Consider the following 14,335-nt stretch of genomic DNA (forward strand, 5'->3'; position numbering starts at 1 on the left):
TTTACACAAATTGTCAAATTAAAAGGAAACTCTAGTTTATAGATGAATTGGACTGAACATGTTATTAAATAGTGTCTTTAAAAAACATGATAATAAAAGCCCCAAATAAATATGTAATAGTGCTGTGCAGTTTATCAGTGCTGACTCAATGGGGATTTTCTCCTTTCATTACTGTTTTATGTAGCTTGCTATCTCTTAGAAGGACCATTCACTTGGCAACACTAGAATGGAAATTGTGTGACTGTTGTAGGCTCTCAGTTTTTCTAGGTTTCCCTGCGTCTGACACTGAAGCTGCTCATTTAAATTACTTCAAGATATTTATGTTATGGTTTAGCAAGGATTTTGTCCTTGGCTCAAGTAATGTTTTCTATAATATTGTTTGCTGCTTATTAAGTATAATTTTGTATAATTTGTTATTGGCAATGTGTTTAATACAGTTGTGTGTTTTGTTTGAAACATTATTTTTTATGCAGTACTTGTTAGGTATGTTGGCATTCGTGTTTTATTATGTGTTCTTTCCCGTTAAAATAAAGTTATCAGGGGACAGACCCACAATCTGTATCAGCTTAAGGACAGATAGTCAGGACCTCTGGAACATTGTTGAGAGTTGTGAAGTTTGGATCAAGTTTATTGAGTATTGTTAGATTTTCTTTTTTTCCTAATATTTGTTTTTGTGACTTAGGGATTGGATTATAGATTACTTTTTAGGCATAACCTTTTTATGTATTTCTTCATCTGTTCCCTTGTCTTCCCTGGTTTGTTTTTGTTTGTTTTTTTAGTTGATATTTAAATATTTTTTTGAAAAATAAAGGAGCTCAATTTTGTTTTGTTCATAAAGACTAGATGTTTACTGTTACCTTCTTCTCAGAAAATAAATTTTGATTAATTTTGTGATGTCTTAAAATTTTAAACCCATAACCCTATTTTAATTTAAAGCCAGACTTTTGAGCTGGGGCTAGGCAAGTTGGTGTGAGGTCTTTTTTGTGTTCTAGACCAGGTGAGTATTGGTCTGGCCTAGAATTTTTTGAGGCCTATACTTTTGTCACTCTTCTTTCCTGGGGAATTTTATAACATTCACCTATACTAGTAACTAATTCCAACTGCTTGCAATAGCCCACAGACTCTTCAAAATATTGAAGTAGTCTTTTCTTCTACTAAGGCCATGTGTGGCAAGTAAGGAGAACTCAGAAGTGGGTGTGCATCTAAATAAAAACAGTCCTGAAAATGGACAAATTGACAAGTACCATAGTGGTGGCAAGTACCAAAAACTTAATGGGGGCAAAATGAAACATGAATTCTAAACATAAGATGGGCAACACAATACTACATGAAAGAAGCTTTAAAAAGGATTTAGATGTTTAAATTGAAACAACTTTTTCATTGTTTAGGCAATGTGCATAAGCAATTAAAAAGGCAATCAAAAATTGAGATTACTTTGTAAAAACTGTTGCTTATAAATCAAGCGACCTAGTCAGGCAGTATAATGTGTAAATGAGGATGAAACTGGAGCACTGTGTGCAATTTTGTCTGCACACTACAGAAAAACAGCAGCTCCAGAAACTGCAAAGAACAGCAAAGAAGTACATCCTAGGATTTAAAAAGTATGTTAGGGGACCTAAACCTCTTTAATTTGAGTAGAGAAGGCTGCACTGGGCCTAAGACGTGTTCAAAATTCATCAGGGAACTAATAAAATTGACACATCAGAATTATTTTTTTCAATTAATTACTGAATTATATATTTATGGACACCAAAAGAAATTAAAGCTCAATATAGACAAAAGCCAAGAAGCACTTCTTCAGAGAAAGGGTTATGGAAATTTGGAACAAACTACAGGTTTATTCTGTTCAAAGGGATAACTTGACAACTTCTAACCCTGTCTTGAGACTATATTGGGACAACTTAGCTTTAAGCTAATAAGATAAGTCTGGTGGACTGAATGGTCACTAATACAAAATCTGTGACTGATTTTATTACGTGAATTAGGGAAAAGTTGGTATCTTACTTTTGGGTGCTGTACAAGCAGAAACCTTTCTACATGATCTCTGTATTTCTCAATGTTTTATTTTTTTTTCTAAACTTATTTACTAGTTTTATTTAAAATTAGAATTGATCTGGCTTGTCACTGATTGTAGACACTAGAAATCGGATAAATTAATTTTAAATGGATTTTAAATTTACAGACGAACTACAATTCATGACATCCAGCATGACATCTCTGAGGCTAGGGATCTGCACTGGCAATTGGAAGGTTGCTGGTTCGAATCCCGTAAATGCCAATAGGGACTCTGCTCTGTTGGGCCCTTGAGCAAGGCCCTTAACCTGCAATTGCTGAGTGTTTTGAGTAGTGAGAAAAGCGCTATATAAATGCAAAGAATTATTATTATTATCCAGGCGCCGGCTTGTCATCTATGTATCTATTAAAGTAAATTGCTGTTTAAGTTTAGAAAGAGGCTATAAATGTATAAATCACTAGCAAATGCATAATATAAAAAGTGAAACAAACTTAGAAAAGATAGCTAGAATAAAAAGTCCTATATTTTAAATGAAACCTTTTTATATTTCTTGTTGCAGGAACACTTGTGGGTGTAGGGGATATCATTTCACAGCAAGTTGTAGAAAAGAAAGGACTTAGAAATCACAATGTGAAAAGGACAGTAAAGATGATGAGTATTGGCTTTTTCTTTGTGGTAAGTACTTTTTCCTTTCAACAATTTTCAACAGACAACTGTTAGTGAATTTCCTTCATTGAGGATGTTATTAAAGTACAATAGAGGTTTCATTGCTTACATTTTAAATACCATTTAATTCCAAATGATGTGATATTTAGTAAATGTATCTTTTTAGTGAAAATTATTCCTTTTAATCTGGACAAATACTATATGAAAGATTACAGGATGGATGATTACAACTGAGCAGCTACATTGGCAGAGATAATGCAAGGTGTAGATTCACACACATATACTAAGTGCCAGTTATATTCTCATCAAAAACTGCTGCAAAGCTGTGACAACAAGACGTTAGGCTCTTTCTGTTTTTCCTTTGAAAATCTGGAGGAACAGATTGTTATTTTATTTATTTGTAAATCAGTGCTTTAAAAGAGACCATAAAGCATCCCAAATTATTTATATGTTCTCTGTCATTCAGTGATGCCAGTATATCAGTTTCCAGAATGTGGGGTTTTATGGGTACGAGAACACTTGATTAGAATGCATGTATTCATTTATAGTGTCTGTGACTTCATCTAATTTGTTGAATATAAACACTTTTTATATACTTTTTTATTCTGTTAGTATTATGTAAGTGATGCTTTGTTCCATTCATTTTGTAAACATGATTTTTTCAGTACAGGGTTGAAGGAAGCCAGAAGCTGTCTTTATCAGGGATGGATATAAGGCAGGAACTAACCATTGTAGACATTCCAGTCAACGCTAGACACATTTACCCACATATCCATATTTGCTCAAGTCCATTTTCATATCATCATTTGACACAAAAGCATGTCTTTTGGCTGTGGGAGTTACCTGCTTAACTGCATTGTACCAAGATATAATTACTGTGTACTTCTGTGCATCTCAGACAACAATATACTGTAGATAAATACAAAAGAAACTGTAGGGTAAGCATAAGAAATACATATTCACCTGTACTGTTACTTAAAGTACACATTAAGTACATAATAGTAATGTTTAATTACACTATACTTAACCAGGTAATTACTGAGTATTTACTGAATGAGTGTACTGAAGAGAGGCTTAATGTAAATTGGGCCTTGTGATGGACTGGTGCCCTATCCTGGGCTGATTTCTGTCTGGCGTGCAGTGCTACCAGGATAGGCTCCATTAAGCGATTTAAGCAAATTTAAGACAGTTTGTTATGTAATGTAAAATTTTGCAGACAGCTAGCTTTTGCTTTCTTTTTATGAGGTTTGCAATTCTTACAGAGTGTTATGGTGATATAGTTGTTGGCACTGCTGTCTTTCAGCCTGAGAGTCCTGAGTTCATTAAAGGAACACCGATTAATCATATAATTTTAATATTTTCTTAACAGATAAATATCAGTATTTATTGAAAAGGAGGCTTTTAAATAATCATGTTTGTTTGAAGACCAGATAAGACAAGTCTATGTGGTACAATATAATTTTGATGATGTCAAGAGATTATTTAGGCCAAAATAACTTACCTATTTTTTAAAAGACCTTATAAGTGGAAAATTCAAGCATATTAATATTTGCTGACAATTGGGAAAAAGGTGTAAACGTACTAGCCCCAAAACAGAGTAAACAAAATTACATAGAACACTGTCTAATAGACACCTTTAACCTTTCCTAATGTACTACCAAAGCACCTGTTGTCATTAGATTGGTACGATTAAAACAAGGAGTATGCATGACCACATCTTCTCCTTCTTAAACCATCACTCCTTTTGGGAGAGGCTCTTCTGTTTATATACAATGATGACATTGGAAAGGATTGTTTTTTACATCCTTGATACAGTGAGAGAAACTCTGAAAAACCGTGATTGTTTTCTGACCTCTTATTATGTCCTCACAGGTGGCGCAATGGTAGTGCTGCTGCTTTGCAGTAAGGAGACTATGGAAGATTGTGGGTTCGCTTCCCGGTTCCTCCCTGTGTGGATAGCGCTTTGAGTACTGAGAAAAGCGCTCTATAAATGTAATGAATTATTATTATTATTATCCTGTTTGGATATAGTGATCGATAATTTCTTTGTTTTTGTTAAACTTTTCTTTTTGTCAATACTAAATGGGGTTACTATACAGTAATCCCTCGCTATATCGCGCTTCGCCTTTCGCGGCTTCACTCCATCGCGGATTTTATATGTAAGCATATTTAAATATATTTCACGGATTTCTGCGGACAATGGGTCTTTTAATTTCTGGTACATGCTTCCTCAGTTGGTTTGCCCAGTTGATTTCATACAAGGGACGCTATTGGCAGATGGCTGAGAAGCTACCCAACTTACTTTTCTCTCTCTCTCTCTTGCGCTGACTTTCTCTGATCCTGACGTAGGGGGTGTGAGCAGGGGGGCTGTTCGCACACCTAGACGATACGGACGCTCGTCTAAAAATGCTGAAAGATTATCTTCACGTTGCTACCTTCTGTGCAGCTGCTTCCTGAAGCGACATGCTGCACGGTGCTTCGCATACTTAAAAGCTCGAAGGGCACGTATTGATTTTTGCTTGTTTGTTTTTCTCTGTCTCTCTCTCTCTCTCTGCTCCTGACGGAGGGGGTGTGAGCTGCCTCCTTCAACAGCTTTGTGCCGCGGTGCTTCGCATACTTAAAAGCCAAACAGCCCTATTGATTTGTTTGCTTTTCTCTCTCTCTCTCTGACTCTATCTGCTCCTGACGTGCACTCCTTTGAAGAGGAAGATATGTTTGCATTCTTTTAATTGTGAGACAGAACTGTCATCTCAGTCTTGTCATGGAGCACAGTTTAAACTTTTGAAAAAGAGACAAATGTTTGTTTGCAGTGTTTGAATAATGTTCCTGTCTCTCTACAACCTCCTGTGTTTCTGCGCAAATCTGTGACCCAAGCATGACAATATAAAAATAACCATATAAACATATGGTTTCTACTTCGCGGATTTTCTTATTTCGCGGGTGGCTCTGGAACGCAACCCCCGCGATGGAGGAGGGATTACTGTACTGGTATCCCAATACTTGAACCTGTGGTCGTCTGGTTATTACGTGACATTATTATCTACGCTCATTGCACATGCATTTTAAATAACTCAAGGGTCACATAGTGAGACTAACCTGCCAGCCTTAGCCACTGATCTACACTGCCTAATTCATCAGTTTTAGTAAAACACATTTCCTGTTCATGTAATGTATTTGTGATAAGTGATTTTGATGTAGTGAATTTTTTTTTTCAGGTATTAGCATATATTTTGCTGTGTACATATATACAGTACTCCTTTTCTGTTAAAGAAGCAGAGCCATAAATACCTCTGTCTGATGCTCAAGTGGTCAGCTAGAAAAACTACAGTAATAAGTCTTAACCCCCCCCCCCCCCCTTAGAAAACTGTGCATTCACTTGAACACTGCAGTAAAACAGCAAGTCTTTTTTATCATCATATCATACTGTGAGGGAGCATAAGGGGCATGCGTTTTGCAATTGATATTACCGCATAAAGCAGAATTACTTTTCAAAATTTCATTACACAGATCCAAATATGAATTATATTCTGCAAAAAAAATTAATGTTTAAGTATTACCTGGGTGTTTGCAATATTTAATTCCTTCTTTTTCCCCCAAATGTCTATAGAGTGACAATTAAATGATATGCGTTAAATCAAATTTCAAGCAATGCACAGAAACAATTGAAATAAGTGCATGAGAAATGACTGCTTTTGCTACACTTTCGTTTGTTTTGGAAAACTCCTTATGCATAAAGCAGCTGTACTTAATTTAGGCAGGTAGGTAGACTTTTATTATCCCAGAATGAAATATGTGCAAAACAGTGGACATTGCTACACAGATAAAACAAAACAACCCAAGGCACGTCATACTATATGACAAACATTGTTAGAGTTGGTACATACATAGATACATACATATAAGATTTATACAAAAAAACAATAAAGATGTCTACCAACACACAATAATAATTCAAAACTCTCATCAACTAAAATTTAAAATGCTTAAGAGTTTAGCTAAGGAGATAAAGAAGTTTTTAAACTAAAAATAAAACGTGAAAGAAGGAACAGTAATGTATACCATTTCTTGTTAGTTTCATTAATGAACTGACTTTGTATTCCTCTTCTTCTGACTGGTTAATTGGTATCTAAATAAAACTGTTCTTTATGATTGTATCATGTCTCTTTTATACTTTAAGAAATTTGTCCAATGAAAGAAAACATTTTCAGCATCATTCTAGTGTTTAATGAACTTCATTTATTCATAGTAATAAGTGTATTTAAAGTTTTCATTTACTGTGAAGCGGAATACAAACATTTTTTTTATAAGTCATTTTTGCAGTTTTCATTATGATTGCAGTCTATAAACTAGTAACAGGATAAAGCTCCTAATGGCTTAACTCTTTTACTTTTCTCCCTACCAGAAAAGATTTTATTTCCTATTTAATCTGCCCTGGTGTCGTAAAATACCTGGGACTTGAACAGGCATCAAGAAGACAAAAAATTATTTTGTTAAATTAGAAATATATGGTGTGTTTTGTACTACAGCCTTCGTCTGTTCCTGGACACTGTATGACAGCATACTTGGCAAATATGACACATAAAAATATAAATTTGTTATTTCACTTGCAAGTATAAAAGCATCTATATTCTGTTTTAAACCTTACTTGTTAATCAAACTAACTACTTTTTTAAATTAAATGTCACATGGTGGTTTATAAACGTTTCTGGTAATATTATGTTTTATATTCACTCTACTAGGGCCCAGTTATTGGAGGATGGTACAAGGCTCTTGATTATCTTGTTCCTGGAGGAAGCAAAACTGTTGCATTTAAAAAGATGATCTTGGACCAGGTCAGTTAGTGTTTTGTTATTTTTCACCAATAATAAAACAGAATTTAAAAATTTAGATTTGTGCTTACTTTTTTAAATCAATTTCTGGCATATTTAAACTGAAATACTGTAGAAAATTGCCTCATATAGGGTTGTCTCATACCTCAAGACTGAAGTTGCCAGAAAAAAAATCAATTCAGAGAAAACAAAAGTAAAAATACAAAGAAAAAAACTTCCCTGAAGAGAAATGTAAAATGTAATAGAACAAGTACTTGCATAACAGAGACAGTCACATGCCTGGCATTTGTATTCTAAGATTATATTAATAAATTCTTGCCATGTTTTATAAAATGTTTTGAACATATTCTCTAAAACAGAATTAGACATTTCCCTAATTGTGATAATACACAATGTCGATTACCCACTGAGTTTTAGAAGGTGGATAGGGGTTCTTCCAATTAAAAAAGATAAGTCTATGTGCTAGTAGTGTTGTATAGGATATTACAATCAATTTCTCTCTGAGCAGTCAGGTCAGGCTGGGGAGCATGCACCCACCACACGACAAAACAACTTGGCGATCTAGTTGACAATCCCCCAGGCAGACACGCTATCTAGTCCCACCCCCCATAAATGACCATTTATCTGCCACAGCAAGGTGTTACGTGGGTTTCCCCTTGGCCTGGTCCAGCCGCTCACTTCCTCCACAATGAGGATCCTGTGAGCTGGATCACCCTCGGTGAATCATACCATATGGCCGTAGTACCATAACTGACACTTTCTCACAATACAGTAATGTGCAGTAATGTGCATCATTCAGGACTCTGTGAGCAACTGTTCGTTCAATACAAAGTCAAACCAGCTATACCCAAGGATTCTCCAAAGAGACACAGTACTGAAGGAGTCCAGTCTTCTTCTCAGGTCACTGGATAGCATCCCTGTCTCGCAACTATATAGCAAAACAGGAAGCACCAGGACTCTAAAGACTTGCACCTTCGTCCTTTTGCAAAGATATCAGGAGCACCACACACCCCTTTCCAGAGACCTCATGACCCCTCCTCCCATGCTCTCCCAATCCATCTCCTGACTTCATAGGAAAAGTCACCAGAGACATGAATGTCACTGCCGAGGTAAGTCAACCTCTCGATGAGGTCAACACTCTCTCCGCAGACAGACATACTGCTGATGGCTGTGCCCAAGAGGTCATTAAAAGCCTGGATTTTGTTTTTTATCCAAGACACTCACATGCTCAGACTCTTTGCTGAGTCTTTCAAGAGCCCAAATTAGAGCCTCTGTTGACTCCGTGAAGCTCACAGCATCATCGATAATGTCAAGATCAGTGAATCTTTCTTCACCAACAGATGCCCCACAGCTGCTGGACCCCATGACTCTTCCCAACACCCAGTCCATACAGACATTGAACAGAGTAGGATCAATAACACACCCCTGATGAACCCCAGAATCAACTGGGAAAATTGCAAGGGTGCAACCTCCACTCTGCACAGCATTCGTAGTACCAGCGTACAGGCCGGCCATAATACCCAGCAACGTTGGGGGGGATCCCACAAAGTCTCAGGATATGCCTCAGGGCAACTCGATCAACTGAGTCAAAAACATTATGAAAATCAACAAATGCTGCAAAGAAACTCTGCCTATATTTGTGTTTATACTCCATGAGACCCAGACAGGGATGACAAGTCCTGTTTTCCAGTTAGTTGGGAAGACGCCCATCTCCCAGACGGAAGCAAAGATTCCTTGCAATGCAAGGAGGACAGCCTTAACACTAACCTGGAGAAGTTCATCCCAGATATCACAGATCCCTGCAGCCTTCCTTACCCTCAGATGGTTCATCACCTGTGAGATTTGGTGGTTCACAGCCAATTGGAGGATCAGCCACAAGAACCGTGGACCCAACATCCTAGCCAGAGGATCAGCTTTAAACAGCTGCTCAAAGTAGCCAGCCCAGTGTATCACAATTGGAGGGCTGCAGTCAGGGCGGGTGATAGAACAGTCCTTACAGATGATGCTGCAATTGTGACCCAATGGGCTCACAATTTCCCTTTATATTTACAGTTAGTCCCATCTGCGAGTACACCAGTTGTCACCATTAAAATGTTAGAAGTGATTGTGAAACCAAATTTACACAACAGAAAACAATTCTCAGTTCACTTCTTGATAATTAATACTGTAACTGATTACATCCAAGAAAATGATATAATTACAGTCTCACTCACGGGCTACCACTAAATAATAAACAATAAATGCAAACATTTATCAATTATCAATTCCTAGTAGGCATGAAAATATTTCTCCATCGATTTCATCTTAGACCTGACAATTTTAAATGTTTAAATCATGTCCTTAGTGGCTGGTAGAGTGATTTTATTAGCCCAATTCAAAAGTGGAGTGTGCCAAGTGCCTAATCCCAAGGGAAAGGAAGAAAAATGGCATTAATCCTTTTTTAAACTGCTTTGCTTTTCCATTTCTAAAGTATCTCAAATAGTTCTGAAATGTGTTTGGCAAATTTTAAGTGCAGTCAAACAGAAATTATTCTTAAAATGTCTAATTGATGTCAGTATTCAAGCTGATGTGGTAAATCAGGTGTTAGAATAATATATACTGTAGACATTCTAATGTCATTCTGTCAAGATAATTTAATTAAACTGTTAAGGTTAAATTTGAAAATCAGTTTTTTTGGGGAATCCGTACTTATATATATATTTATGTTTTCAAACTTCTGGTTCTTTTTGTTTATACTTAGTTGGACCCAGTGTATATTTTTCATTATTTCTTGTGATGGAGTAGCCTAACATCTGTGACAGTTCTGAGTGTTTTAGCAATACAGTCTACCAATATACAGTACATTTTATACTATACTAGCAAAATACCCGCGCTTCGCAGCGGAGAAGTAGTGTGTTAAAGAGGTTATGAAAAAGTAAAGGAAACATTTTAAAAATAACGTAACATGATTGTCAATGTAATTGTGTTGTCATTGTTATGAGTGTTGCTGTCATATATATATACATATACACATATACACACACATATACAGATATATTATATATACATATACACATATATTTTTTATATATATATTTTTTATATATATATATATATATATATATATATATATATATATATATACACATACATACATACATATACACACATAGATGCACTTACAATAACATAGAAATCAATATAAACAACATTAACATCATTATCATATGAGAATATGAAGTAATATATAAGAAGCACATTTCATATAAATATAAATTATTAAACAGTAAAATCTTCTTCTATAATTTGCTACCGTGGCTTTTCGTTGGTCTGTCCAGGATTTTAAATCACATGTAGCTTGCAAACCGTTTCACGTATTGACTTGAAATGTGGTACACATATAATACGTCACGTCTGCTATCCGCTTTATGGGTGATGAATGTATTACTCTTTTTATGTTTATTTTATTTTAGAATCAACTCCTATCTGCGCACACCAGGGCGGCCGTGGGCAGATGCGTATGGTGTATTCACTCCATGTTATCGTGCATTGCGCTGTCACTGGTATTTTGATAAAAGAATTTGAACAATATATAAGAAGCGTATAAATTATTAAACAGTAAAACATTAACATTTAAGAAGTAAAGTTACATTGAGTACTACTGCAGTGCCTTCGGGTATACCTCATTTTTTCTTTGCCCATTACATGCTTAAATGTATACATTTTTTGGTGTACCTACCCGAGAACACGCGACATATAACCGACCGTGGGAGAAGCATGGATTTTAAACACGCGTTGAGTTCATCTGCTGGTCTCCCCCGTGGAATAACTGGTAATGTTTGACTAAAATCTACAGCGAGTAAAACGACATTACCTCCTTTTTTTTTTTACGATCTCTGAGATCTTGCTTTTTTCGGTTCAAGGCTTCATAAGCTCTTTTATGTTCAATGTTGTAGTTAATAAGTACTAATTATCCCAAACCATCATCTTTGAATGTTGCAAGACTTTCGCCTTGTATGTAGATCGGGGTAATTACATTCATTGCATTCCTAGTCTGAATCACAATCTGATTGTATGGGTGGTTACCTGGCACTGTAGGGTTGCCACCCGTCCTTTAAAATACGGAATCGTGCCGCGTTTGAGAATGAAATTGCGCGTCCCGTTTTGAATCAATACTGGACGGGATTTATCCCGTATTTTTTTTATCATTTTTTTTTTAAAACAGCGTCTCATGCAAATCATCCCACACGCATTTTATGAAGATGCCTCCTTTCCTACTTTTGATTGGGTAATACTTGATGTCATCGTTAGTTTGATTGGTGTTTTTAACTGTCCAGTGAGGAGGGCGTGTCTTTTAAGTACAGTCTGCAAAGTGTTGGCACTGAGATGTTGTGTCAGCGCCATAGTTGAAGCCCCTAACGTTGCAGTCAGCAAGTCGGCTAACATCCGCCATGTGCCGTCTTTCAGTTGCGAGAAGCAGATCATAGAATGGTTGAAACTGTTGCCCCTAACGTTGCGCCATGGCGTGTGCTTCGTTTATACCTCGTGTCTTCTCATTACAGTTTTATCTCGCAAATATGTTATTGCAATCCGCAGCGGGAGCGTTTCTATAAACTTAATTTAAACTTACGTTTTACACCGTGCTTTGTTTCCCTTATGAACATGCTTGTATGCTTAACTCGCTCCGTTCTCAATTGTTTAATTAATTTTTTGCTCTTCGCTGTTTGCGGCTGTTCCTCCATTTCCCCCTACTTCGTTCTTTTATCTCGCGAATATGTTATTGCAATCCTTAACGGGAGCGTTTCAATAAACTGATTGAAAATAGTTTTGCATTTACCTTTTTAGTAAAAGGCGAGCTTTTAAGCCTGAGAAATCACCCCGTAAATGCACACGTTTAATTGGACATGTGTTAATATGTATGGTTACACAGTATTAAAAGACAGTGAACAACGTCAGTTACCTTTCTTCCCGCGTTTGATAAAAGGTGAGCTTTTAAGCCTCAGAAATCACCCCGTAAATGCACACGTTTAATTGCACATGTGTTAATATGTATGCTCACACAGTATTAAAAGACAGTCAAAAATTAACGTCATTTACCTTCGTTCCCGCGTGTGACTCGTGCTGTAAATGTCTTCCTTGTTTTTAGTTCACGTGATTACGTAGGAGGCGTGATGACGCGATACGTGACTCCGCCTCCTCCATTACAGTGTATGGACAAAAAATATGTTCCAGTTATGACCATTACGCTTTGAATTTCGAAATGAAACCTGCCTAACTTTTGTAAGTAAGCTGTAAGGAATGAGCCTGCCAAATTTCAGCCTTCCACCTACACGGGAAGTTGGAGAATTAGTGATGAGTGAGTCAGTCAGTCAGTGAGTGAGTGAGTGAGTCAGTCAGTCAGTGAGGGCTTTGCCTTTTATTATTATAGATCTCAATAAAAAAAATCTGTGACATTGCTTCTGTCATGGAAAGTGGCTGACTCTCATTTTCTGTCTACCATTAAGGAAACTTGCTCTGCTTCTTTCTTTATATGTACAATGGAGCAAAAAAGTATTTAGTCAGCCACCAATTGTGCAAGTTCTCCCACTTAAAAAGCCTGTAATTTTCATCATACGTATACCTCAACTATGAGAGACAAAATGAGAAAAAAATCCAGAAAATCACATTGTCTGATTTTTGAAGAATTTATTTGCAAATTATGGTGGAAAATAAGTATTTGGTCACCTACAAACAAGCAAGATTTCTGGCTCTCACATACCTGTAACTTCTTCTGTAAGAGGCTCCTCAGTCCTCCACTCGTTACCTGTATTAATGGCACCTGTTTGAACTCGTTATCAATATAAAAGACACCTGTCCACAACCTCAGTCACACTCCAACCTCCACTATGGCCAAGACCAAAGAGCTGTCAAAGGACACCAGAAACAAAATTGTAGACCTGCACCAGGCTGGGAAGACTGAATCTGCAATAGGTAAGCAGCTTGGTTTGAAAAAATCAACCGTGGGAGCAATTATTAGAAAACGGAAGACATACAAGACCACTGATAATCTCCCTCGATCTGGGGCTCCACGCAAGATCTCACCCCGTGGGGTCAAAATGATCACAAGAACGGTGAGCAAAAATCCCAGAACCACACGGGGGGACCTAGTGAATGACCTGCAGAGAGCTGGGACCAAAGTAACAAAGGCTACCATCAGTAACACACTACGCCACCAGGGACTCAAATCCTGCAGTGCCAGACGTGTCCCCCTGCTTAAGCCAGTACATGTGCAGGCCCGTCTGAAGTTTGCTAGAGAGCATTTGGATGATTCAGAAGAGGATTGGGAGAATGTTATATGGTCAGATGAAAAAAACTCTACTCGTCGTGTTTGGAGGAGAAAGAATGTTGAGTTGCATCCAAAGAACACCATACTGTAAAACCTGGGGGTGGAAACATCATGCTTTGGGGCTGTTTTTCTGCAAAGGGACCAGGAAGACTGATCCGTGTAAAGGAAAGAATGAATGGGGCCATGTATCGTCAGATTTTGAGTGAAAACCTCCTTCCATCAGCAAGGGCATTGAAGATGAAACGTGGCTGGGTCTTTCAGCATGACAATGATCCCAAACACACCGCCCGGGTAATGAAGGAGTGGCTTCGTAAGAAGCATTTCAAGGTCCTGGAGTGGCCTAGCCAGTCTCCAGATTTCAACCCATAGAAAATCTTTGGAGGGAGTTGAAAGTCCGTGTTGCCCAGCGACAGCCCCAAAACATCACTGCTGTAGAGGAGATCTGCATGGAGGAATGGGCCAAAATACCAGCAACAGTGTGTGAAAACCTTGTGAAGACTTACAGAAAACGTTTGACCTCTG

At 37.2% G+C, this 14,335-nt stretch overlaps 1 protein-coding gene across 4 annotated transcripts in view; it reads left to right on the forward strand.

The window, feature by feature from the left end:
* The window catches only part of mpv17 (mitochondrial inner membrane protein MPV17), a 309,255-nt gene that overhangs the window by 235,995 nt on the left and 58,925 nt on the right, over nt 1-14,335 (forward strand). For all 4 annotated transcript variants that reach the window (XM_051925496.1, XM_051925494.1, XM_028796789.2 and 1 more), the window contains exons 3-4: nt 2,574-2,689; nt 7,420-7,512. In XM_051925496.1, the coding sequence (XP_051781456.1) occupies nt 2,574-2,689; nt 7,420-7,512 (209 nt within the window). The remainder of the gene's footprint in view (nt 1-2,573; nt 2,690-7,419; nt 7,513-14,335) is intronic.

This window comes from Erpetoichthys calabaricus, chromosome 3, assembly GCF_900747795.2.
Source record: "Erpetoichthys calabaricus chromosome 3, fErpCal1.3, whole genome shotgun sequence".
Lineage (NCBI taxonomy): Eukaryota > Metazoa > Chordata > Cladistia > Polypteriformes > Polypteridae > Erpetoichthys > Erpetoichthys calabaricus.